Raw genomic sequence first — 25,465 nt, 5'->3', positions numbered from 1 at the left:
GAGAGGTATAGAACCAAACTGATTGAACCCGCTTCGACTTGCTGATGATTATAGAAACCGTCAAAAGCTTCAAATATTAAATACATATTTAATTGTAACAGCTTCGAAGTCAGATAAAAAGAATAATTTTCCAAACTGACCTAACTCTAGTCTTCCGAGTCTTACAATATAAAAACATCTTCACGATTTTCTAAATAAAAAAGAATTAACAAAAAGCTGGGAAACCTTTGATAATAGATTGCGACCATTAGAATTTGCTCAGTTTGTGTTTTTCATGAGTGTAATCAACGTTCAGTTTTTTTCATTTTTAAAGTAAAAAGTTTAATCATCTCGACGTGTAATCTTATCTCAGAAAAAACTCTCCATCACATTGCTTTAATAACCCTGCCTGTGGGTCGTGAAAATTTAGTTTAGAAGCTCCTGCCCTTGTGCTAAGATCTGTCCAATTTAAGAAATGAAGAATTTTAACAATTACAAACCAGAAGTTTATGCTGCATCTGTGGACTGGAGGTGAATTTCCTGCCAAGACTTCTTTTTTGTGAATAGAATGAGAATAATAACGCAAATTTTATTCTTCAAGATACAACGTCTTGAACAAAATTTTCACAAACAACGCGGATAAACTTCAATGGCGTGGAGATGAGCGAGTTCTGGATATTGGTTGTGGTGTTGCCGACATTACACGCCATGTTATCCTTCCAATGCTCTCTCCCGACTACAAGAAGCTTTCCTGTGCTGATGCTTCAACACTTATGCTCAGTGCAGCTGAAAAGCAATTGCAGGACGTGAAGAAGGTCGAATTCATCAAGATGGACATTGGAGCAGACCTAGAAAAGTCCCTCATAGGCCAATTTGACAGGATATTCTCAACCTTTTGTTTGATGTACTTAAAAGATCAACGGAAAACTTTTCAAAATGTTTTTGATCTTCTCGCACCGGGAGGTGATTGCTTCATTGTTATCCTATCTTCGGGAATTATCTTCGAGACGCTCTTTCAACTTGCTGAAACCCCCAAATGGAGGGAACATTTAAAACATGTCCGAGATGTCTACGTCTTCCCATATCGTGAAGATCCTGATCCTGAGAAAACTCTGACAAGTCTTCTAAGATCAGTCGGATTCACGGATGTTTTCGTGAAGAAAGATAAGTCTTTTAGTCTCTATGAAAATGCCGACAGATTACGAGGTAAGAGATTAGATAGAGCCCACTTGAATTCAAAACTTTTCCTAACGGATCTACTTTTGTATGTATCTAGATAATCTCCTAGTTATGCCTGATTTTCCACACAAGATGACGCAGCAGGAGAGGGAGGAACTATTTGAGGATCAAATTAAATTAGGAATCTCAATGAATGTCGTTGCGGAGTCTTACGATGAAAGTAAGCCTATCCTACAGGCACGTCATGTGACCCTTACAATAAAGGCTAGGAAACCAGTCTTGTAACAGGCTAGTCACGAAGGATGTTTACTAATTTCTTTTCCGGATCTGGTTAATAAAACGAAAATGCATTTCAATAATTTATGAAGATTTAATAAAAAAAACATAAAAATTAAGTTTTTTTTTAATAAAAAAAAAGAAATATTTTTGTGGGACCCTGACTCGGGAAGAAGATCGAAAGGCACATGGCGACACATCCTGATTGAGATAACAGGCTTCGTTGACAGTGCGTTTCCTGAACCACAGATCAGGGCAAAGGCTTGGAATTGTCAGCGGTGAAAGTTTTTCTGCCAGTCCTATCATTCTTCATGGATAGGTAAGACCCCGAGTAGACTTGGCCCTCAGTACGCTTGACGAAGGTTAGTCTACGACTCTCGAACTCATCTCGATTCTACGCTCACTGCAGCTGATCTCTGCAATCCTACTCAGACAGTTCTTACTTCTTTTTCTTTCTAAGCATCTGTTTGTCTCTCTTTACCCTCTTTTACTCTTTTGCACTTTTTTTTGTCTGTAACCAGGAGGTAAGTATCTGCTACCAAAGGATGACAGTCATTACAGTAACCGACTATTTAAAATTAGCCTCTAATGACTATAAAATGCGAAACTTTTAATGTTCCTCACCACAGGCGTTTACAAGAGATGAGGGCGCTGTTTATCAATTTTATAGCAACTGAAAGCCGAGCATGAAGGCTCCTCACTCTATGAGCAGGTTAACATTTGTTGGATTATAAGTCAGGAGATACATTTATGTATCTCCTCATCTTAGAAAGTCATTCACACCAACGTCTATTATCAGCACGGGTCTTCATCTTCTCACAATAACAAGTCTACGTTCAATGATAACATTTAGTCTGGTGAGTATCTCCTCTGAATAAAGATCGTGCTGTGAAAAAAATAGCGTCAAGATGAAAAATTTCAATCTCTATACTCCCAAATTATATGCTACATCGCTTGAACTTAGGTTTGTTGCAAAATCGAGACAGTTTATCAGTTATATTCTTCGTAGTTGAGTTGTAAATTCTGTTTTATCAAACCGTGATGCAATTATTTGTTTTTCAAAAGAAATAGGTAACTTATTTGCAAAAGATAAAGAAGAAAATATTTCAGATGCAAATCCATTCAAGCCCTTTTAACACAACATGCTGATAAGCTTCAATGGCGTGGAGGTGAACGCATTATGGACATCGGTTGTGGTCTTGGTGACATAGTGCGGCGGGTCATCCTCCCTATGCTACCTCCAGACTACACAAAGCTTGTCTGTGTTGATGCTTCAACAGTGATGCTAAATGAAGCTCAAAATGAATTAAAAAGTTTCAGAAACATCGAATTTCTAGAGATGGACTTCGAGGCAGATCTAAATGAGTCCTTAACCGGCTCATTTGACAGGATCTTCTCAACCCTTTGCTTCATGTATTTGGCGGATCAACGAAAGGCCTTTGAAAATGTTTTCAATCTTCTCGCACCCGGAGGCGATTGCTTCATCATGTTTCTGTCCACTGGAATAATCTTCGAAACTTTCTTTCAACTTGCTGAAACTCCCAAATGGAAGGAACAACTCAAGCATCTTCGTGAAATCTATGTCTTCCCTTATCGCGAAGATCCTGATCCTGAGAGAACTCTCACAAATCTTCTAACATCAATCGGATTCAAGGATGTTTTTGTGAAGAAAGAAGACTTCTTTCATTTATATCCAAATGTTGAAAAACTTACAGGTTAGACTCATAGTTTTCATTTTTTTAAGTAAAAATCATTAATTTTAATTAATTTTCAGAGAATATCAAAACAATGTTGGACTTTCCGAACAGTATGACGAATAAGGAACGTGAGGAACTTCTTGAAGATCAAATTAAGACAGCAATATCCTTTAATGTTGTGGAAGGATGCAGAGACGAAAGCAAGCCGCTCCTGAGGCCTCGCCATGAAACATTAACCGTTTACGCAAAAAGACCTTAAGCCTTAATTTTAACAGGAAATTCCAATAAACTTTGTTTATGCGTTGTAATTTGATTTGTGAGCTTTTCTATTAGAAGACGAAAAGTTTATTTTTTAAGGCATTAAATTAATGGATTAACTCTGGAAGATCGAGGTTTCTAACTTCAAAATTTTAACCTTCATCGAAATGTTAAAAATCATCAAAAAATATTATATTTAGCCTAAAATTCAGTCTGACTCAAGAAATCTTAACTTTTCTTAAGAAATCTCAAGTTTTTCTCAAGAAATCTCAAGTTTTTCTTAAGAAATCTCAATTTCTTAATAAATCTCAAGTTTTTCTTAAGTAAACTTAAGAAATCTTAAGAATTCTTAAGATATCTTAAGATATCTTAAGACTGTCTGAATGGTGAATTTCACCCATGTACTTTGTAATCATAAAAAAAAAAAAACACAGAATTTGTTGTTCCAGAAAAACGGTCAGAAAGATCTGTAAAGAGCCCTGGAAAAGCAATTTTCCTTCAAAATCCGATTAAAGAAAGATTAAAGTCTTATAAGATTTTTTTTATCCAAAATCCTCTTCTACTTGTAAAAGGTGTTTTTTTATTTTTATTAATTCAATAAATAAAAAATAACTATTCAAAATTCCATATTTTCAAAATCAATCAATCGGTCCTTAAAGGGTTAATTCAACTTGGGTTTCTTTGGATAAGTTTTTATATGTGAAGCATCAATGAAACATGCTTCATATCTGCTTCCTTGCTTTTGAAAAAGAGCGCCAAAATTAAAATAACAAAAACCATTACAGTTTTTCATAGTTTTCTTACATTTTCCCGCCTTTTTCATAACAGGAAGTGTAAAAAAACCCAGGAAGATACCAAAAAAGCCTGGAAAAACCTTCAAAATAATGAACTTCAAACAGCCGCCTTAAATTATATCGGTTCAGTACAAAAGCTCGCATGGCTCCTATGATTCCAATGAGAAAAAGAAGAAGAAGAAGAAGTTGTGTCGACGTGTAGCCAAATCATCCCGGTGTGTGTTCAGGTCATTTTCTCCAGCAAGTGTTTTCCTCATTTTTCCTCAAACTTTCGTGCAATAGAGCAGTGAAAAATGGTGAGTGGAATGTTTTTGATTAAGAATTTGTGGTAAAGAGTTAAAAAAATAATTTGAATTCAATTTTTCCTGTAACTTCCAGCCAGCTTCTGCGAGTTCAACTTCCGTTGGGGCTGGAAGTAGATCCCCAACAAAACCCTCCGCGGCTCCAAGGAGTGCCACAAGCGGAGGGCTGAAGCAGCGGAAGACCACCTCATCATCCTCCACATCAGGCAGGACTCGTGCTCCCGGAGGTGGAAGTGGTGGCATGTGGCGTTTCTACACGGATGACTCTCCCGGAATCAAAGTGTAAGCTCATCCCAATCTAATTGGTTAAAGGATTATTCTTCAGATAATCTTTATAATTTATTTTTATGCATCTTTGCAGTGGCCCTGTCCCGGTTCTTGTAATGTCCCTCCTGTTCATTGCTTCGGTATTCATGTTGCACATTTGGGGAAAGTACACGCGGGCGTAGATCAGTGAAAGGTGGACTATGGAGGAAGAGAGATGTGTAAAAGACAGGAAGAAGGCATTTTTTGCCACATCAACAGTGGCTACGGAGACTCAACAAAATAAAGAAAACAAAAAGTACCAACATTTCCAATTCATCGAGCATGAGGGATTCATCTCATTTTAATCATCGCCAGAGGCATCTTAATCTCCAGATTTTGCGTTTTCCATGGGATTATAAAGAGATATAAATTAAAAATAATAAAAAAAAATCCATCCGGATCACAAAAAGGATGGTCAAGAATATATATAAATGTACTTTTATTGTCTTATAGGGCTGAATACACTAAAAGGGAAAAACTCCCGGGAGTGTTGTGGAGGAAAAACTTCACTGAAGTTAAATTCTCTAAGAGAATACCCTCAAAGTTTTTTTTCGATTTTTTTCTTGTTTCTTTTAAGTGTGGATGGTAACTCGGAAGCCTTTCTTGGAATCAAGCACTTTATTTATCACATAGAACATCATTTTTTCCTCCAAAAATACGTCTAAACTTCAAGTTAAATATTGAAAATTCTTATTTATTGTATTTGAAACTTCCCTTTGGTACATATCGATCAGGCTCATCGACGAACCTACGGGTACGGGATGACCGAAAAATCCATTCAGATTTGCTCTAAAATCAACAGGAGAGCCAGAAAATGCGAAAAACTGATTTCAGTCAAAATTATGTCTGAACTTCAAGTTAAAAATTGAAAATTCTTATTTTTTGTATTTGAAACTTCCCTTTGGTACATATCGATCAGGCTCATCGACAAACCTGCGGGTACGGGATGACCCAAAAATCCATTCAGATTTGCTCTAAAATCAACAGGAGAGCCAGAAAATGCGAAAAACTGATTTCAGTCAAAATTATGTCTAAACTTCAAGGAAAAAATTGAAAATTCTTATTTTTTGTATTTGAAACTTCCCTTTGGTACATATCGATCAGGCTCATCGACAAACCTGCGGGTACGGGATGACCCAAAAATCCATTCAGATTTGCTCTAAAATCAACAGGAGAGCCAGAAAATGCGAAAAACTGATTTCAGTCAAAATTATGTCTAAACTTCAAGTTAAAAATTGAAAATTCTTATTTTTTGCATTTGAAACTTCCCTTTGGTACATATCGATCAGGCTCATCGACAAACCTGCGGGTACGGGATGACCCAAAAATCCATTCAGATTTGCTCTAAAATCAACAGGAGAGCCAGAAAATGCGAAAAACTGATTTCAGTCAAAATTATGTCTAAACTTCAAGGAAAAAATTGAAAATTCTTATTTTTTGTATTTGAAACTTCCCTTTGGTACATATCGATCAGGCTCATCGACAAACCTGCGGGTACGGGATGACCCAAAAATCCATTCAGATTTGCTCTAAAATCAACAGGAGAGCCAGAAAATGCGAAAAACTGATTTCAGTCAAAAATACGTCTAAACTTGAAAGAAAAAAATCAGGGGGTGAATAACTATTGCGTTCATGGTTAACATTCGGCCATAGACATTGGACTCCTGGGTGAAGCTTTGAGTCAATCAGGACATGAATTCTCTAAGAGTGAAAAAGTCCCGTGATAAACTCCTGAAGGCTTTAGCGCTTTAAGACACGTGAAAACCGGGAAAATATTTTTCTTAGAGGATCATGCTCACGTGAAGTTTTCCTCAATTTTCTTCCTGCAAAATCCTTTGGGAGTTTATCACGAGAGTTTTTCACTCTTAGAGAATACAACTCCAGAAGTCTTAAGAAAGTAATAAATGTAATAAAAACTGTTTTTTTCACAATTTCCTCTTTTGCATCAATATTACTTTGTTTTGCTGTTTTTCCGGACATTTCTATTCACTTCCTGCTAAAATATATCCTAACTCATTGTCCATCTAACCTCACATTACCTGAGCGATCCTTTTGCTAATCTTCAATGGAAATTTAACGTCTTTTCTCTGTTCTAAATAATAAAAATAATCTATAAGAATACATCTCGTAATTTTCATACAAATTTCTCAACTTCCGGTTCTTTTTCTCATGATATTTCCATTTTTCCCTCACAACTTCTGCCTGGAATTTTTCCCAAAAAAAATGGCGGCCAAACTCTCTTTTTCGCCATGGCCTACTTCAATTTAAGTACAAAATAATGTTCTACATTCAAATTCCAGTTAAATAAATTCTTTTAGCACAATTTCAAGCCTCTCCAGACATTCCATAAAATTCTTTACAGAAAATAAAAGACAATAAGAATTTTCAGCATAGGGGATGTTTTTTATTAGGTATTTATCAGAAGCATAATATAGGTGTTGATTACAATGTTGAATTGTTTTCTTTTAATTCTTTTTTTTTAATTGAAGATTAAATTGAAGAGTATTTAAATTGTAGGAAGCACTAAAACGGTTAAGGAATTATAGTTCTAATAGTGCTTTTATGCTGAAAAAAAAAGATTTTTTTTTTGTATTTTCCACCAAGAACTGTCTTAATTATCTGCTGACATTTCCGTTATGGTTTCATTGATGGCCAGTGTTTGTTGCACAAAGTCCTGATCAGCTGCAACGTCCGCAAGGTCTTGAAGTAGCTCCAGTAATTCTTCAAACTCCATACGCAATTGCTTAGCCAAATTCTTTACGTGGCCTGCAACGGTTTCCGGGAGCTGTTGGTGGACAAATAAAAACACAAAAGAAAACATTTAATGAGGGTTTTATGAGAAATTTTAAACATAAGAAGCAAGCAATTTGGCAATAGGAATTCGAAATCAACCTTTGTGTTGAATTATTATTTTTAAAATCTACTTGATAGTTCTTAAAAATATTTCTTTTTTCATACCAACTGCAGACCCTGAAGAAGGTGCTTCTTTTCTGTTGTCTCCTGGTTCTTAACCTAAGAGTTCTGAGTTCTTAACATAAGATATTTTTCAAAGTTTTCCATTTATATTAAAACAGAATCTTCAGTTGAATTTTAAAAATGTTCAAATAATTTTTTTTATTTTTAAACTGTTTTGATAATATTTTTTTTAAAAAGAAAATAAAAATCTTTAAATTTTTAAACGGATTTTGTTAGTTTTACTTTATTTTAATGTTTTAACTCAATTTTTAAACCTAATGCACCCTGATTCTTAATTGGGAACCTAAATATATATAAATCACCTAACTGACGACTTAGAAAAGAAGCTAAAAGAACTAAATATAAAAAAACATATCAGAAAAATAATGTTTGCATGGCTTACTTGTGACTTTTCGGTTACTTCATAACCCTTCTACAGACTACATTGTTTTTGGTCCACCCTTATCCCTACTATACTAACCTACATATATTTCTTTTTCTACTTTTATTTATTTAAGAAAAATAGGACAAACACAAACAATTTAAAGTAAAAATAAACCCACCACTTTCAAAAGAATTTCAGCGCAATTTTCTAGGTTATGTTTTAATTATTCACAATTTTTAAATTAAGATTTAGAAGCTTTTCAATACCAAAACAAACCAAAAATTTCTAGAAAAATGAGCAAAAAATCTTAAATTAATATTCCAATAATAATTATTTCGTATTCTTCTGTAGGACTTTTACCATATTAAACCAATTAGTATTAAATTCTTTTAAAAAGCATATAAAATTAAGAAAATAAACTTTACCATTTCTCATAGGTTAGAAAAGATGAAGCTATGATGAAGATTTGAAAGATTTTCATCTATCTTCATCTTCCCCCCTATCTGTAATAGAAATTTTGAATTTTAGTTTTTTCTTTCATTTTATGGCATTTAAAATAAATGGGTTTTAAACCAAAACTACGGGATTTTATCTTGTCTTTAACTCATTTCCTTCTAGATAATAATTTATTTACTTTAAACAGATTAAAAAGAAGCATTTTAGTCAAACCTTTCAGAACAAACATTAACATAACCTCAAAACTCCATATTATCCGCCATTATTAGAAATGAGTTAAAGAACTAAAAATTTTTCAACCCGTAGTTTGAGTTTTATGCTAAAAGAAATAATAATGAAAAATTAGGGTCCACCGCCAGGTCCAAGGTCAAGTTACTTCCTTAACTTCCTGGCGCGTTGGCGTGTAAGGGGTGCCCCTACATCAGGTTGATTCGGTCTTATCCCAAAATAACGTACTCCTGCCTGATCTTCAATGTTTAGTTAAAGGATTTTGGAAGTTTTTTTTAAGGGTTTAGAAAGAAAAATTTTAAAAAAAACTCACTTTGATGGAGTCACGACGGTTGAACGTTGAGAATTTAACCTTAACCTTGACGCTAGCATTGTTGACGCCATCATAGAAGAGCGTGAGCTGTGCCTCTGGTCCGGGCACAACGGGAAAGTAGAGTCCTGCACAGACGCGTCCCTTGGCGTCTCTAGCTAGCAATGAGCGGAAGTTGTAGACAAGATTCCTACGCACCGTCACATCAATGGCTGTCCTATAGGGTCGTTCCACGTAGATGAGGGCCAACTCATGCGCAACCACCGTACCGCGTGTTGTTCTCTCCGACCACTCCACAAAGTTCCCACTGTGAGGACTCAGGGTGTAGCAGTACTCACGACGGCAATGTGGTTCGTCGGATTGAGTGAACCAGCCTGTATGCGGGTAGCAGAGGTCCTTCATCACCGTAACAGCTCGTGCCACGTGATAGCCTGGATCGAGAATCATGAGCCCATCGCGTCCTGCCACGCTGATGTGAACAGCAATGAGAGCGTGTTCCTTCTCCAGCGAATGAGCAGCCACATCTAGATGACGTCCCTTGTGGCAGTTGGCGATGTAGGGCTCAGCTGCTTCCACCGCTTCCTCGCAGGATACGATGAAAAGGTGCTCAGCTAGTGCGGGTACAACATCAGCCAGACGCGCAACAATCTCCATGGCGAGACTCACGCACATGTGATGACGCCTATTGACCGGTGGTGTGTAGTGTTGGAAGAAAAGCCGTAGATCAGACCCACCGGAGCGTCTAAAAGCCCCATGAAGATCCAAGAAGTTGTGCACGGTGTCGTAGAATGTCTCCTCAAGCATACGCTGCAAGACAGTCTCGGTGATGGCCACAAGCTCCTCATACTGCCACACTTTGTCCACCACAAGTCGCAACTTTGGGGTGTCAGACCATGCGGGCAGCGGAAGCGGATGGTGAATGGGCCATGCACCATTTTGCTGATCGAACGCCATCAAGTGATAGGAATCGGACGCAGCCCAGCGTGTCGAGGACACGAGAGCCAATTCTGCGGCCGCCCCATCATCGCCGATACATCGGCTCGTTTCACGATGGTCGTCCTGTGTCACTCCACCAGGTGTAGTGGGTAAACCCACCACCGACCTGGTGGTGACAGGGAGTCCATACCCAAGGCTCCCTTCGGCGAGTCAACTTGGCCACTCGCAGCCCCAGCGGCCAACCGTTGGCACATAGCCACCATCTTGACGGCCATTCGGTACGGGACAATCAGGTCCAAATTCACTCCGATCCTGCAACTTTGTCAGGCCCGGCTCGTCCCCTCTCTTTGTAGCCTTGGTTTCACGCTCTACAATAAGAAATTTTACATTTTATTATGTTTTTTAGTTTTAATTTAGTCGGTTTGTATGTTTTTGAGGTTAATCCTGCACAGTACACTTTTTAAATTTTATGGGTTAGCCGTTACAGTCGCCATCTTTAAACTCAAGTAAATCTTGCAGTCGTTAAGATTTATTTGTGTGATTTAAAAGATTTAAACTTTGTGAAAGCTTCAAGTAGGAAATCTACAAAGGATAATCTATAATTGCTAAAAAAAATAAAGAACTTCTAAAATGCACCGCAAAAGGATTAGGAGGATGATGGCGCTGTTTGTTAATTTTATAGCAATTCAAATAGATGCTAAAGTTTTCCTACAATTCCTATAAAATAGACAAACAGGCTAAGTTTTGAAGTTTAGCATTGTATAGCAATAGGCTGTTGATTTTTAACAATTAGCCTTTACTCAAGCTTTTGCTATAAAATACTGAAATTTCAATAATCATCGCTACTGGCGTTTACCATAAAAAGAGGACGTTGTTCATCAATTTTATAGCAAGTGACCAAAAACATTAAAGCTACAAAAAAACCGTTTTAAAAAATAATTGAAAAAATAAACCTCTACGTGAATTCTCAACACTTGACCAACTACAAGAAAAACTTAATTTTTATGCAAAAATATACATTACAAAGCAAGTTTTACATAGAAGAGTGTTGCTGCTATGTAATTGTTGCCTCGCAGAAACTTTTAATCCAATAAAAAGTTTGTCCCTGTCGAGGGATATGAATTAATGAGCTACGAAGAATTTTTAATTCCTCACGAGAAGTCATTAAATCCATAATTCTAAGCATGAGTTTGTAATTTTTTCCCACAGACACCTTGAAACAATTTGGAGGGAATTTTTCATTTTCTTACCATGCGTGGAAAATGTTTTGGAAAGTCATCTCATATTTTACATTTAATTAAGCTATTTTATTAAAGATATATATTTCCAGATTTTGAAAATTAATTTTCATCTTGAACTATTTTCTCATTATTTTCAGAGTTTTCTTATGTGCGAAAAGTTACGGTGGAATAAGCACATTCTTTGGAATTTTGCACGACAACAATTTCCCAAGTGTTCATGAAAGTTTAATTTAATGTTACGTCTTTTAGTTGTATTTTAATGCAACTTTGAGACAAAGTTTACGTGTTTTTATGTATTTGAAAGTCGTTGGAGAAATAGTAAAGTCTGCAAAATTACTTCTTATATACGTTATTTTCTTTAGACTTTGCTAGACAACTACTTATTACACAATTAGGCTGGATTTTTGTCTCTCTTTTGGGGGTAAATAATTCAATTTGTCCTCCGCAGTGATTTAATTTTGAGCTTTGTTGAATTTTCTTGTTAAATTAGTGAAATGTGCAGAAAAGGAGTTTATTCATTTTGTAAATCTCATATGTGATGTTTTTTTCAAGATGTTTCAGAGGTGAAAATTATTCATTTTCATGCTTGAAATTGCATTTTTTCATTTTAAAAAATAATTAAATTAATAAAAACAGTATTTTGCTCAATGGACGCGAAAGGGTTAAAATTTATTTTTTGTTGCTAAGTGTAATATGCTGTTCTATAGCAAAGACAGTTACATACTTTCTTATAAGTACAACATGTAGAAGGAATGCGAAAAAGGGGCTACAAAATGACGCACAACATCACGTGTTTGGGTACAAATTCCTCGAATGCCAATGAATCATTCCTATATATCAATTAGATTGAAATGAAATCTTTACGCTTTGGGCTTTCCCTCCTCAATACATGTGCAACATAATTCTCAAAATACGCGTGTACACAAAATTAAATAATTCCATTCTATATTTGTGCTGAAAATGTAAATTTGTTATTTGCTGCGCAACAGCCGCAATATACTTAATTTTCACAATAAAAATTCTCGAGGAAAATGCGCGACAAAATGCATGAAGAATTCTCTTTGTAGCAAACTCTAATTATCTCCTCTATTATTTAACATGAATATAGAAAATGTCGCTAATAGAGACGAAAGAAAAATATGTGAAGGAGGGGGTTATGTGCGTAGCTAAAATTGCGAAAATGAAGAGAAATTTGTGGGCAAAAAAATGTACAAAAAAAGTGTTGGAAAAGTGTGTCAATTGATTTGACCTCCTCTCATGCTGATTATGCCGCCTAATTGCTATGTACACGCCATATAGTCTTTCTTTGAAATCCAGACTAAAATGTTTTAGCACCCTGTTGGTTACTCAACAGGAAATCCACTTGGCATTTTCACCATTTAACTGGCCACACAACTCAAGCACTTTGAGCTTGCGCGCATGGATGTGTTGGGAAATTGATATGCTTCTTATTCATTTTTATTTGCATTTCCATGCGTATGTGAGGGAAAATAGAACAGAATGAAAATGCATTAAACAGAGGGTGATTCATAAATTTAGGCAGGTGGAACAATGAAGCATAGATGCATTAGCTTCATGTACAAATATGTAAAGAATAAGGACTGCAGAACATATGATAGATGCAGTTGATGCATAAGTCAACTGGAAGATTCGATATGGGCGTGGTTTATGCTTTTTAATGGAAAAAAATGACGTGAAAAAAGGATTTCTAGATATTTCATTTGGAATTTAATTTAATATTTATTCTATTCTCAACTGGAATGATTTTTAAATTGTAAGAATTAATCTGATTCTCACTGGAAGGTAATTAAATGGCTGCCTGCATTTTGTGATAAAGATCTCTATTAAATGAATTTTTTTGAATTTTTGAATTCAAAAACATCATTTCATTTAAAATCTGAGGACTAAATTTATGTTTTTAGATTAAACAGAAATTTGATACTCAAGAACATTCTAAATGAGTTGTATTTTGCTAACAAAAAAAATCATTTTAAGCAAAACTGTTTACTCAAAACATCCTCGAGTTTTATATTTATTTATTTTGGACATATTTTGTGTTCCAAGATAAGGACTTTTAATGGAAACTGTCTGTTTATGAATGGTGTCACGTTTTTTTTGTTTTAATTTACTTGTCTGCACACAGAGAGTAAATACAGGAGACAGGGTTAATGTGAAAATTTCCTGTTTTTAATATGGAAGATCGTTAAAGAAAATTATCAAAAAGGAATTTTCCTATATGCAAAGATATTTGGAATATTTTATCTATTGGAATCTCAAGTACAAGAAAACACCAAAGAAATGTTCCACGTTTTATCTTTTAAGAATTTCTTTGAAAAGCATATGCTGCAGTGCTTCAGCATTATTTCTTTTAACTCGTAACTATTACACTTAAGCTCTAAGCACTTCATGCTTAAGATTTTACAAGTGAATGAACGAGAAAAAAACAGCGTGGTTGTCTCTCTCGTACTCATATACAGGTTATGATGCTCAAGCATTTGGAGCTTAAGTGTGACAGCTCTGTAACGAGTTCATTTATTTTTATCGCTCACAAGAATTTATTCTATAACAAGAAAATATTAAAGCTCTCATCCTTCATTAAATAACAATAATATTTCCCCAAAATTCAATTTTATCGTTTTTTTTTTAATTCATTTTTAAGCATAGATTTTATGCATTCATTAATAGAGCAGTGATGCATTTGCTTCATGCAGAAAAGGCACAGATCAAATTGCAATAGGGGCGTGATTTATAATTTTTACCATCAAATGTTTCAAGCAGCATAAGCAGCTTGTACTCCTATCTCCTCTATTATGCTGTTTATACCAAAATTATGTAGTACTGCGAATGAACTATCAAAGATGAAAATATCCCGGAAATTGCGTCGCAAATGCGTCTAATAAACATTGCATGCTAATAACCTTCACGAATTTATTATTATTTCTATTGGTCTGGAGGAATAAACAAAACCATATCAATTGCCTCTCCATTCCATCTGTTCTTCCGCTCATAAATAAAATGTTTTCTACTATCACAAAATGTTTATGTTGTAGAGAGAGAGAGAGATAAATTTATATGTAATACATGGAGATTACTAGAAATTCCAGTATGTTGGGTGATTGGTGGCAAAAATCATATGATTTGTACCGTTAGATTTATGCTTTTACATTTTCTTTGTGTACTGTACAGGAAGAAGAGGGGGGAGGGGGTTAGAGATAAGTTAACAATTATTAAGAAAAAAATAAATTAAACTTACCCATACAATGATCAAAGCCAGAAGCTGAAATTGTTGTTTTCTCCGTCTTCACCCGCGAAAGAAAAACACAAAATAAAAAAATAAACTCAAAAAGGGAAAGTCGCTGTTCTTTTGTCTTTTGCTCCTTTCAGTAGATCCTCTTGATGATTTTTCTTTTCCTTTTTACTTTAAGTCACCCAAAAAAATGGAATTTGGGATGAAAATGTGAAGATGTCTTGGTCTTCACTGAAAGAGTCCTTAATATGTATATAAGAGTTTGTATATAGCACTGCTTGGTTGTTTTTTTTGTTTGCTCTAGAGATGAAACGAAAAATGTCTTAAAATGTCCTCACTGAGGAGCCACCGAGTTTAATGCCACCTTTGTTGTCTGCAAGCCACGCAAGTAGCTGATTTGAACGCTAGAAGGTTCCCAGTCGAACTGACTGAGGCAACTGAATCACTTGGTTGAATTTATAGATCACGGCACTCGCCTCCCAGCGCACACAGTCACATTAACTAATTACCACGAGCTTTGTATATAGATGGACGTAGGATCCCCCCACCTAGCACACTGCTCACACAATCGCAAAATAGCTCTCAGCTGAGAGCTGCCTGCGCACCTCGTGCTAGCTGAAAAAGTTGTCTTGAGAGCTCTTGTGGAAATTCCAAAAAAAAAACTTATGACGCCTGTATGTGTGCCAATGTTGCCCCCTCCACAGGGTACTGATAAGTAGGGTCGGGACTTAGGGTCCCAAGATCCCTTGAGATGCTCCTATGTGGAATTTGACCTCTTGACCTTCTCTGTTGTGACGCCGTTCGATGCACAAAAGTCTCGGATTTTTTTTGTAGAAGGAAAATGGACAGCAACAGGTGTCTGTGTTGATCTTCCCTCACAACCACTAAAGAGGGCTCTTACAGGTAGAGAGATCGCCCCTCTTTTATGAAGTGTTACATAGAAATACATAATAAAAAATATACATATATATTATTATCTATAACATCCGCTCAAAACTAATCATACCGTAAACACTACAAAGAGCCAATGTAAATGCGTCAAAGTCTGATTTATTGTGTACTTTAGTCATCATTGAGCAATTTTTTTTTCAATTTGAATTTAATATATCATTTTAAAGTCAAATGAGAGCAACTTTTACAACGAAAAACGTGTATATAGATTAGACAACATATTTTACTCCATATATGTCTTAATAATTATTTCATAACAATTTACTCTGGGGCTTATTCAAGGTGAACTCGCAGTGGTGTTATCATTCAATTCCCGCGAAGCCCATTGATCTGTTCCACGAGAGAACAAAGACGCTCAAATGTCTTTGTTATCAATGAAAGATTATTACAAATAAATTACCTTTTAAAAAGTAATAATAATGATACTTTGAGAAGAAGTTTAAACCTTAACCGAGAATTAATAGGGGGCTATCGGACTATGAGAACGTGAGGGCCTATTTATGAATAGAACTGTATAAACTACTGACCTTTTGTATGCTATGCTGGAAGCTCTATCCTTACCTAACAATTTTTCTTTAACATTTCATTCGATTGTGAATGCTTCAAAATGAATAAGCTCCTTTTGTTTAAAATTAGACCGAACAACAATTTTATTTTAAATAAATTTTATTTATTTTTTGACTTTTAAAACATCTAAAATAAACACTTAAAATGTAATAGATTCCTAAAAAAAAATTAATTGAAAAATTGCGATAAATATTAAGTTTCGTCAAAAATTTCAACTCAATCATCTTGAGGCGTCAGGAAAAGATTGAACATTGCACTCTATATCTGCGGAAAAAATATGTGGCTAAGAGATAATGGAAATTTTGCGAGAAACCTTCAAGAGATTAGGGAGATTACAAAACACACGTGTTTTTTTTTAAGAAACATTTTTTTTTGTGTGTACTGTAGCAAAAATTTTCAACACAAAATAATCACTTTGGTGCGCAGAAAAATTTATTTACTCCACCACGCAAAAATTCTCCGTGATAACAACTATCTATTATATGTGGCAAAAGAAAATTCCTTCATACTCTTTATCAGCGATTTTCCTTGATTTCACACCGTGTTCATCGCCTGATGGCGTTTTTGCAAATTTCTTCGTGATTTGTGTTGCTAACGACCCCGTGATAAGGCGAGACATGGCAGATGTTTGCATTATATTCTCATTATTCGCAATCATGTTTACAATTTAGGTTTATTTGCTAAGTACTTTGGTAAATCCTTTTTTCTCCGTCATTTTCGTGTTGGAGAAAAGCTCATTTTTCTTAAAATCTTTCATGCCAAAATAGTACTCAAAAATTTGGTTTTGTTATGAGTGTAATAAATTGTAATTTTTTATGTAAAATATTACCCGGCTGTCCATGAAGCATTCATATTACTTTATTGCGTTGGAAGAACTTTTCTTTTCAAAAGAATGATTTTTCCCTTAAAATCATGGCAAAAACTATCCACATTTTACCTGCCGGGTCAAACGTATTAAATTGAATATATATTCAATTAAAGGTAATTAATGCAAACGGAAATAAAGTTTTTCGAAATAAAATCCGCTATATTGGTCCAATTAACATACATCAGACCACCTATTGTTACGTTTTGATTAATCCATAAACAGTTACTACCTGAGATGTATAAAAAGGTGTCATAAAAGCTATTTAATTGTAACCCGGCTGGCAAAAAATGAGTTACATTGTCGAAAGCTTCCAAGCTTCCAAAGAACAATTAAGGCTTCAAATATGTTTTATAATTAGATTCAATTGAAAACAATACGTGTCAGATTGCTAAATAAACACAAAACTATATAAAATCTGACCAGCCGGGTTGAATTTTTCTACGCTACTTACACGATGTTTCGACGTCGCGTAGGAAAACAATTCTCGTATGTTTTATCGATTCTTAATGTGGGTAATAAAGAATTTTTATTACGTCTTTTGGTATATTTTTTCGAATTTTGGGACGTCTTTATGGATTACTCCGATTATTCCAACAATCATGCTAAATATGTAAAATACATACCCACATATGTACCTATATATATTAATACTTATCAACCTTAATAACGCTCGAGAAAATTAGAGCAATTGTGTGGGTGTTTTATAAGAAAAGCAAAAGCAAAAATGTTCTACTTTTGTACTCAAGACAATGAAAAGGAGTTTTATCTAATACGTGTCACGTGTTATGTACATTTAGCATTCCACATATGTTACACAGGGTACACATATTTATATGATTTATGTACAATTCTTCGTAAATGTAACATAAAAGAAAGAAACGAAAATAGCTGCGACGTGAACTTTTTGCCTTTTTGGATTATGTATATAGAGAAATAGTGCAATCTTGCATTTGTGCCAACGTCGCAAAATAAAAAGCAGAAGAAGGGAAATAATCGTGAAAAAAAAAGATGGGCTTTTGAATGAAAAATAGTTGATGCTTGCCAAAAAGGAGTTTTGCCATAAAAATAAATTGTGTGAAGAAGACTTTCGTGCTGAAGCTCAATCTTTGAATATGGTGATAACGATAATAATTAAATAGTCGCGAAAAGAGACAAAATATTTATTTTGATGACTTCCACTGCGCAATATTGTGAAATAATGGATGTTATATTTACAAAAAGACATGGTGAGGGGTGGAGGCGCCGGGTGGTTGCTAAACGTGCTACGTTATATTTTCAATGACTCACTGGAGGCCACATGAAATCCTCATCAAACTCATCCCACGACATTGGGGCCCCATCATTACTGGCCCTTAGCAATAACAAGATATAATAAATGACGTCAAAATTTCCCTCCTCTGACGTCCCCAAAAGGTTTGCTAGAAACCATTCAGGCCATTCAGCAAGAATTTTGCCAACCCCCACCTGCTCCTATCATGAAAATTCTCACTAATTCTGATTTTCAATAGAGCCCTACTCACTCCTTGATAGGAATATTATTTTCAAAACGATCTTAACAATATTTAGGGAAGACTGGGGTGAAGTTTGTATTTATTTTATCTGTGTCAAGAAATTCTCTTTAGATCAAATGGGTAACTTTAGTCGATTGAGATGCATGTTATTATTGTAATTTGTGAAAAATGCACCCCCCCACCCCCTATTTTCCTTCAAAACGTCAAAGGTTCGAATAAACATTAAACTTTAGAAGAGAAAAATGTCAAACGTTAGAAAATAAATGTTGGAATTCGATCAATTTTTGATGTTGTGGGAGTAAAACACAGGATTTTAACTTTGAAAACCCTCTTTGTTAAATAATACGACATTTCGGATACGTTTACCTTCTTCCTCAGGTATTTAGGGTTATTTTTGGTCACTTTTTCTGTTCAATTTACGCTAAATTTCAAGAATTTCGGTTAAAAATTGACTTTTATGCATGACTTTACGATGATTTCAAATATTTTTGACCGAATTGAGGTTAAATTCTTTAAATATTAACTATTGGCGCAATCCTTTATGCAAAGAAGATTTTTTAATATTGATTTTTAAATATGTATAAAAATGTAAAAATTAAAAAACAAAAGTTTTAAACTATTTAACACTTGGAGGACACGTACATATATCTAACCTGAAGCTTTGAGCTTAATTTTCTATTGTAAAGCTTTTCCAGATTTTCTTTTGACAAACTTCCTGTATTTGAAATCACTTCTACATAGATGTAGTAGATTTATGAAGATAAATAATTGGCAGCGAATACCAATTTTGTCCTCCAAGTGTTAAGTTCTGGACAATTTTTAGAATTTTAAATTATTAACTTATTAAAACAATAAATTTCTGGACAAATCTGAATTAAATTGTTTCAAATTCAGAACCTTTAGTGGAGCGTGGGGCAAAAAGAGTCACTTACATGTTTAGAAAAAGCTCAAAATATCATATTTCCTGGCTGAATAAAACAAAATGATCTGAGAAAGAGTTGTAAGGCTATAAATGTTCCTTTATTTCTTTGCAGAATAAAAGGTTTTAAGCTTTTTTCTAAACCTTTAAGTGAGTATTTTTGCCCCACTCACCACTACTCATCTATTGTGCATAAAGTCCTTTATGGAAAAGAAGAAAAGTCCGTTGGTAATAAAGCCAATAAGATTGTGGTTAAATTAGTCATGTTGGGCTCTCAAGAAAAGCTCTAAAAACCACAAAAGGGAATTTATAAGAATCTTAAGCATATGTATTGGAAAAAATCAAACATTAGATTAACTTAATATTTAAAAAGTAACGATCAAAGGTATAGGGTCAATCACCTATTATCTCTATTTGTATGATAATTAGAAGAAAATCAATAAAATTATTCTATGTATAAAGAAATCTACATCTACATACATATATTACCTACATCTATATATTGGTTTGATAGATAGCACAATGCAGTAAAACTTGAGCCAACCCCTTTAGCATAGAGGAGTTTGTTGTAGAGGCGCAATCGATTTTTCAAACGTCTCCTTTTTTGTCGTTTTTCATGTTATTTCAAGTGAAAGAAAATCAATATTTGGCTTCGATGGAAAACTGACGCAATTACTTTGATAGCTACAATAAAATATAATTTTTTTCCAAGAATTGCTTATTCATTTTTTTCCTTTCTTTTCCCGCCTTTCTTTGGCGTGTCTTCCAACGGTTTTCTCTCTGTACTAAATAAATTATTTATTTAGTGCAGGGAAAATTGATTTTTTTTTACCCCTATCCCATTTTTTTATTGGCCAGACGTTATGTATGTTTTATATATAGTTTGAGAGATTTATTTACCTCCTGGATGGTTTTCTACGTTGCTGCTGGTGGACTTTTTGGGGGATTTAATTTACTTTTTCACTTTGGTACACTGATACCAATTACAGGAACCAGAATAATAAAATAAAAGAAGAATATAGTCTGAGGGTATCATCATGGTCCCGTCAGCCCTTTTTTGCGTCGTCTGCAGTGTCTTTGTGCTGCAATTAAAAGCACCCACCCCCTTACAAAATGACGTTGTTTTAGCTCAAACGGTGAGAATTGATTCTTTCCCACCGAAGAAAATGAAATCCGATGGTTTTTCTTTGTCTTTATTCACTTGAAAATGGGCTTTTTTATTTCTTCCTTTCTTTCTTTCAAAAGGTGGACAGAATGTCAAATGGATAAGGAGCACGACGCCAAATGGCGTATGCCGAGGTTGTGGAAAAACTGGATGGTGAATTTTCCGACTCGGCCTTTTGAACTCTCTCTCTGCGACAAAACCGAAAGCTCCCAATTTCCCCGCAATCCCAACTGCGACGCTTTTCTGCGTCATTTTCCTCCCACCTCTCCCCTACAGAGACAAAATGAGGGGAAAATTGCCAACGCGAGGACTTTTCCAGGATTTCCTCCTTGAGACATCCTTGCCAATTCAAACTCTTAAGCTTCACCACCCAACCAGGCCTAACTGGCTCATCAACTGTGTGATTTCATCCCATTATTATTTTAAAAGAAAATTATTTTCTTTTAAAAATAAGCTCAGTACGAATTTTTGCAAAACAAACAATTAACTTCCTCGTTGTAAAAAAGGCCATGTACACGACTCAGTTTTTGTATGGAATTCTGTAGCATGAAATGAATTTTGGTCTGCGCTTTTTAAACTATAGTATCAATCTTAAAACCCTTTGTACCATTAAATTCTACATCTAATTCCCTTTCGAATGACAGAATATGAGCGTGTGATCAGTCTTCTAAATATTGAAAAATATTAATTTTATTAAAAAAAGAAAAGAATTTGCATTTTTTCGTCTTTTTGAACAATACTGCCATCTATTGATTGGCACTGAAAAAATATTTTTCTTTCTCTTTCTCCAAAACCTAACCTATGTTTTTTGTTTTGTATTTTTGTCATTTTGAGTGAGTGATTTGATTAAAACCAAAATAACAAAAATAGAGAAAACTCTTTTACAAAAACAACCTCAGAAACTTTTAAAATGTTTCACATGAATTTAATAAAATTATGCGCGCTTCATTCAACCATTAAAATTACAAAATTTAAAATTATTAATTAAACTAAATTCCGGAAAAAATTACATTTTTTTTTCAATATTCGATTTTTAATCATAAATTCTTAACTCTCACATTACTTTTTTTTAACAATTCATTTTACTTCTTAATCTTCCGTGCTACCAGTTCATTGATATCATTACTGACCATTGTCCAGAGAATTCCATTAAACTCTGAAAATTTACAAAATTATTTAAAAAAAAATTAAAAATTTCTCAAGAAGGAATTTTTAATAATTTTCTTACCCAAAAGCAGCCGAAATATTCCGACCATTTCAATTTTCTCTGGAAATTCATCTTTCAAGTCCATCATGGACATCACGCGCCTAGCATACAGAAGCCTCAGGATTTTCTTTATCCTCTCCAACTGGGAATCTGTGAGTACTGCAAGTGTTGCAACAGGAATTTGCTCACGTGGAATGATTTTTTTTGTTCTGGTGGAATTTGTGCAGCTTCCGGAAGATTCTGAATGGCAGAAACATCTGGTTGTATTGCTTCAACAATAGCTGGTTGGATTGGAACTTCTTGCGGAGTTTGAGGAGTAATTTGTTGAATATGCTGAACAGAAAGACGCTGCTGATCAATGTCCATTGGCTGGGGAGCAGATTGAGCTTGAAGTGGGGCATTTGGCAAAGGTTGCTGAATTTCTGCAATCATTGGGGGGATTGGTTGCTCCTGATCTGGAACAACTGGAATCGTTTGCTGAACATCTGGTACAATGGGAATCAATTGCTCGTGATCTGGCAGAATTGGGACAGGTGGATGAACTTCCGGCAAGATTGGAACATCCGGCACAGGCGGAATTTCCGGAATCATTGAAACATCTTTCTAAGGCTCCAACAATTCAGAGGGCAACTCCCCAATCGATGGCAATTGCAGAGACACTTGCTCTTTAGATGTAGAGACATTTGGATGAATGCTGGAGGAGCTCTGATGGCTCATTTGACGAGGTTGATTCGATGAACTGTCTGAGGGAACATTCTCACAAGTGTAGATATGAGGTTTCGGGAAGTGCAGAGTGTGCCGGAGGAACCTCCTCATCATTGCTTCTGTCACCACTTGCGGTGCCTCGTCACGTAGATCCCAGCACTCAAGAGGACGATGAACACGACGCTTTCTAATGGGTGTTATTGTGAAGCAGAAGTTGAAATATGTCGCTGAATGGCTTCATTCCTCAAGCGTATAAAGTCTGGCTGCTGCTCATCAATCTGGTTCTGCTGTTCAACAATCTGGTGCTGCTGCTCAACAATTTGTTTCTGCTGCTCAACAAGCACGTCCTGATGCTCAGCTTCAGGAACAAGTTGAACTTCTGCAGCTTCCGGAACTGGAGGCTGTTGTTGCTGTTCTAGAGCTTCTGCACCAGGGAGCTCTGCATGTGGTTCAGGAGGAATATTTAATGGTGGTATCGGCTGAAGTGGCTCTTTTGGCACCTCCTGAAGCAATTCTTGAGAGAGTGTATGCGGTTGTGGAATAGAGGAAGGTTCATTGAATTCAATCACTCGTCCCTGTGTCCTGTGAATCCCCTCCGGATGAGAAACATTTGACAAATACTGAGAAAGACGTGGAGTAGCATCCACTTGGGGTATTGGATCTGGATGAAGAGCATCCACAGAGTGCGCCATTGGCTGTGGAGGTATCTCACACTCCTCAGAAATTATGTCCAAATTCGTCCCAAGAGTTTGAAATCTCTGTGCTCTGGGGAGTGGAAGAAAATCTGGGTTCAAAGTTACCGGAAGAACTTCCTTCCACTAGCTTATTGGGTGCTCCTTCCCCAAAGAACTCATCAAGCTGTGGTGTTCCTTCGTGTCTGGGTTCCTCCAATGACGAGGTATCCGGCATATTGATACCAAGCCTCAATCCCTCCACCCACATTAGCTGCATCTGCTCCGGAGTTGCATTGGCAATGTCTCCCACTGAAAAGAAGCTCACAGCTCAACAAATAAAATCTAAAAATGAATAAATTTTACTCACAAAAATCCCATCTTTCATCTCTCATACAAATCCGGATGCTCCCTTAGAAATTTCTTCCTCTTCTGCTGCTTTTGCTTCTTCTTAATCTTCCGTGTCTCTGCAATCAATCCCACAAAAGATTCATACATGATTGCCAGAAAATCCATCTGGCTATTGAAATTTTTGTGCCGGAAGTGATTTTTATCCTGCATTGTCTGGAACAATTCCACCAGGACATCACAAGGAATTGATCTGGAAAATTTTCAATTAGCGAATCCTCAAATTCCTTCAAAGAATATGATCAAACTCACCTAATTTCTCTGATATCATTCTGTGTAAATGCTCCACCCTTCTTCATTAGCTTCACAAACAGTTCCTCGTATCCCAAGAGATCCTTCTCCATGACTTTTTTATTGAAAATTCCTTTAAATTCCCGAAAGACGCAAACAAGACAAGGAGTTCGAGAGAAAATATCAAAGAAGTTGCCATGCCCGCCACGAGTGGCGCCTCAATCACTGGGGATGATTTTTGAACAAAAGTTCGGTACAAAATTTCTTTGGCTTCATTGAAAAAGGGACCGTGTACATGGCCTGTAAAAAAGAAAAATGAAAATGTGAGTTGAAGGCAAAAATTTACGATCTCACTCCCAAAATACGAGAGATTCTCACAGCAAAAAAAAAAGAGATGTTTATTAGCGATGAGACACAGCATGAAACCTCCGTGCAAGCCAAATATTTTATTAACTAATATTCAAAGCAATTAGCTCATCTATACGGTTGGATGGGGTGAATTAAGTCAGGCAGATTTAAATTGAGACGCGCTAAAACAACGCTCACGGCATCCATATTGTTTTTACGCCATTTTGAAATTTGACTTCAAACTCTTTGTGTTACGGTTCGTTATTTAGTTTTTCTCAATTTGTTTTAACATGCGGCGTTTCGAACTAAATATAGAGCTAAAAACGCAGTATTAAAAATAACAGATATCCGCCATTTTGAAAATCTACCAGAAAATTGTCTTTTGTCAAATGAACCTTGTAATAAAATATCAAAGCAGCCAATATCCCTCTTTAGCATGCAATTCAAGAACCTCTTATGGTGGAAAAAAAATTAATTAGGACACGGAAAAAGGTTCTTTGTGCTTTCAAAACCGTTTATTCTTCCACAAATAAACGTGAGTGTGGTGTATTGGGGCTCCGCGCTCCTCCACAAAACGTGACTTTCATGCCCTTTTATTAGCTTTACTGCGCATTTCCAATTGAACTCTGCAGTGCACTCGTTATTTGAATGTTCTATCAATTCATATTGCCACGTGCTAAGCAAGGAGGGCATTATGATGAAAACCATACTCTTATGTAAGATTTATTCCTTATTATACATTTTCTCGTTTGTGATTCCTGAAAGGAAGTCAAAATTAGACTCTTGCACTTGCTGAGAACGTTTGTTGTTCTAATTTAATCCATTTTATCCATTTCCTTCAAATGTTATGTAGAATATTCAGTTACAAAGAAAAACTAAAGCATAAATAATAATGTTCTTTAGAAAAATTAAATGTTACGTAACCTAAAAATCTCAGTTGATATTTAAATACAGAGATTTCTTAGAAAGTTTCTACGTGGCAAATTAAATAAGACTTTTAATCCTTTTAATTGTTGATTAAGTTGAATTCATTTAAACTATTGGAAATCAATAGAATCTACAAGAATTCTATCAAAAATTGGCTGTTTAATGTCCGCCATCTTTTTCAAACCGAATCTTTTTTGTTTTTAATTTACAAACAAAAAAGATTTCATTTTTTGGCTACTTTTTGAATTTAGCGCCCTAAATGTAATTCCAAAAGCCACCACTCTGCTATTTTTTGCACTGTTTGCTAAAGAGAAAATGAGACGGTGCACTGTCTCCCTCACATTTTCAGTTTTTCCCAATTTTCTCGCGTTTTCCGCCGAATTTTCATGGGAAAATTAAGTTTTTGTGACCAGGAAGCGACGCCGCATCCATTGGCGC

At 35.4% G+C, this 25,465-nt stretch overlaps 9 protein-coding genes across 13 annotated transcripts in view; 4 read left to right on the top strand and 5 right to left on the bottom strand.

Moving 5' to 3' along the window:
• The window catches only part of LOC129795035 (probable asparagine--tRNA ligase, mitochondrial), a 1,173,171-nt gene that overhangs the window by 850,388 nt on the left and 297,318 nt on the right, over positions 1-25,465 (bottom strand). The window lies entirely within an intron of this gene.
• Positions 1-25,465, top strand: part of LOC129794972 (mucin-2-like) — an 826,140-nt gene that overhangs the window by 715,330 nt on the left and 85,345 nt on the right. The gene's annotated exons all lie outside the window — the stretch shown is intronic.
• Positions 1-25,465, bottom strand: part of LOC129795002 (sodium-dependent nutrient amino acid transporter 1-like) — an 899,230-nt gene that overhangs the window by 850,388 nt on the left and 23,377 nt on the right. The window lies entirely within an intron of this gene.
• Positions 224-1,553, top strand: LOC129795078 (juvenile hormone acid O-methyltransferase-like). Its single transcript, XM_055836112.1, has 3 exons — positions 224-510; positions 581-1,185; positions 1,256-1,553. Exons 1-3 carry the CDS (start codon positions 455-457, stop codon positions 1,441-1,443), a joined length of 849 nt encoding a protein of 282 aa, XP_055692087.1. The 5' UTR covers positions 224-454; the 3' UTR covers positions 1,444-1,553.
• On the top strand, positions 2,273-3,923 carry LOC129795080 (juvenile hormone acid O-methyltransferase-like). 2 transcript variants are annotated; one of them, XM_055836114.1, is made up of 3 exons: positions 2,273-2,398; positions 2,545-3,149; positions 3,209-3,923. In XM_055836114.1, the coding sequence occupies exons 1-3, from the start codon at positions 2,343-2,345 to the stop codon at positions 3,388-3,390; spliced, it is 843 nt and encodes a 280-aa protein (XP_055692089.1). In that variant the 5' UTR covers positions 2,273-2,342; the 3' UTR covers positions 3,391-3,923. The 2 variants fall into 2 exon arrangements, with proteins under 2 accessions (XP_055692089.1, XP_055692090.1); XM_055836115.1 differs by lacking the exon at positions 2,273-2,398 and adding an exon at positions 2,421-2,505 and having other exon boundaries at positions 2,562-3,149.
• Positions 4,349-5,223, top strand: LOC129795110 (protein transport protein Sec61 subunit beta). Its single transcript, XM_055836151.1, has 3 exons — positions 4,349-4,479; positions 4,562-4,767; positions 4,847-5,223. Exons 1-3 carry the CDS (start codon positions 4,477-4,479, stop codon positions 4,932-4,934), a joined length of 297 nt encoding a protein of 98 aa, XP_055692126.1. The 5' UTR covers positions 4,349-4,476; the 3' UTR covers positions 4,935-5,223.
• LOC129795053 (uncharacterized) lies at positions 7,171-15,005 on the bottom strand. 3 transcript variants are annotated; one of them, XM_055836080.1, is made up of 4 exons: positions 14,556-15,005; positions 9,129-10,429; positions 8,557-8,634; positions 7,463-7,576 (listed from the first exon to the last, which is right to left on the bottom strand). In XM_055836080.1, the coding sequence occupies exons 2-3, from the start codon at positions 10,077-10,079 to the stop codon at positions 8,563-8,565; spliced, it is 1,023 nt and encodes a 340-aa protein (XP_055692055.1). In that variant the 5' UTR covers positions 10,080-10,429; positions 14,556-15,005; the 3' UTR covers positions 7,463-7,576; positions 8,557-8,562. The 3 variants fall into 3 exon arrangements, with proteins under 3 accessions (XP_055692054.1, XP_055692053.1, XP_055692055.1); XM_055836079.1 differs by having other exon boundaries at positions 7,171-8,634; XM_055836078.1 differs by lacking the exon at positions 8,557-8,634 and having other exon boundaries at positions 7,171-7,576; positions 14,556-15,000.
• Positions 10,272-22,328, bottom strand: LOC129795258 (uncharacterized). Its single transcript, XM_055836343.1, has 2 exons — positions 21,881-22,328; positions 10,272-10,429 (listed from the first exon to the last, which is right to left on the bottom strand). The coding sequence occupies exons 1-2, from the start codon at positions 22,326-22,328 to the stop codon at positions 10,272-10,274; spliced, it is 606 nt and encodes a 201-aa protein (XP_055692318.1).
• On the bottom strand, positions 21,431-24,045 carry LOC129795102 (putative uncharacterized protein DDB_G0294196). 2 transcript variants are annotated; one of them, XM_055836139.1, is made up of 3 exons: positions 23,774-24,045; positions 23,484-23,714; positions 21,431-23,425 (listed from the first exon to the last, which is right to left on the bottom strand). In XM_055836139.1, exon 3 carries the CDS (start codon positions 23,132-23,134, stop codon positions 22,640-22,642), a length of 495 nt encoding a protein of 164 aa, XP_055692114.1. In that variant the 5' UTR covers positions 23,135-23,425; positions 23,484-23,714; positions 23,774-24,045; the 3' UTR covers positions 21,431-22,639. The 2 variants fall into 2 exon arrangements, 1 of the variants encoding a protein (XP_055692114.1); XR_008751099.1 differs by lacking the exons at positions 23,484-23,714; positions 23,774-24,045 and having other exon boundaries at positions 21,431-21,686; positions 21,759-23,465.

This window comes from Lutzomyia longipalpis, chromosome 4, assembly GCF_024334085.1.
Source record: "Lutzomyia longipalpis isolate SR_M1_2022 chromosome 4, ASM2433408v1".
Taxonomy (NCBI): Eukaryota; Metazoa; Arthropoda; class Insecta; order Diptera; family Psychodidae; genus Lutzomyia; species Lutzomyia longipalpis.
The sequence above is the reverse complement of the archived record's forward strand: the minus strand, read 5'-3'. Positions and strand labels throughout refer to the sequence as shown.

Coding starts and splice junctions, on each gene's coding strand:
- LOC129795078 (XM_055836112.1), top strand. CDS start 455: ATGAAGAATTTTAACAATTACAAACCAGAAGTTTATGCTGCATCTGTG. Junction 511..580: donor GCTGCATCTGTGGACTGGAG/GTGAATTTCCTG, acceptor TTATTCTTCAAG/ATACAACGTCTTGAACAAAA. Junction 1,186..1,255: donor AAATGCCGACAGATTACGAG/GTAAGAGATTAG, acceptor GTATGTATCTAG/ATAATCTCCTAGTTATGCCT.
- LOC129795080 (XM_055836114.1), top strand. CDS start 2,343: ATGAAAAATTTCAATCTCTATACTCCCAAATTATATGCTACATCGCTT. Junction 2,399..2,544: donor GCTACATCGCTTGAACTTAG/GTTTGTTGCAAA, acceptor AAAATATTTCAG/ATGCAAATCCATTCAAGCCC. Junction 3,150..3,208: donor AAATGTTGAAAAACTTACAG/GTTAGACTCATA, acceptor ATTAATTTTCAG/AGAATATCAAAACAATGTTG.
- LOC129795110 (XM_055836151.1), top strand. Junction 4,768..4,846: donor GACTCTCCCGGAATCAAAGT/GTAAGCTCATCC, acceptor GCATCTTTGCAG/TGGCCCTGTCCCGGTTCTTG.
- LOC129795053 (XM_055836078.1), bottom strand. CDS start 10,079: ATGGCGTTCGATCAGCAAAATGGTGCATGGCCCATTCACCATCCGCTT. Junction 7,577..9,128: donor ACCGTCGTGACTCCATCAAA/GTGAGTTTTTTT, acceptor GTCCACCAACAG/CTCCCGGAAACCGTTGCAGG.
- LOC129795258 (XM_055836343.1), bottom strand. CDS start 22,328: ATGATTCCGGAAATTCCGCCTGTGCCGGATGTTCCAATCTTGCCGGAA. Junction 10,430..21,880: donor GCAGTACTCACAGATTCCCA/GTTGGAGAGGAT, acceptor TTCTTATTGTAG/AGCGTGAAACCAAGGCTACA.
- LOC129795102 (XM_055836139.1), bottom strand. CDS start 23,134: ATGGCGCACTCTGTGGATGCTCTTCATCCAGATCCAATACCCCAAGTG.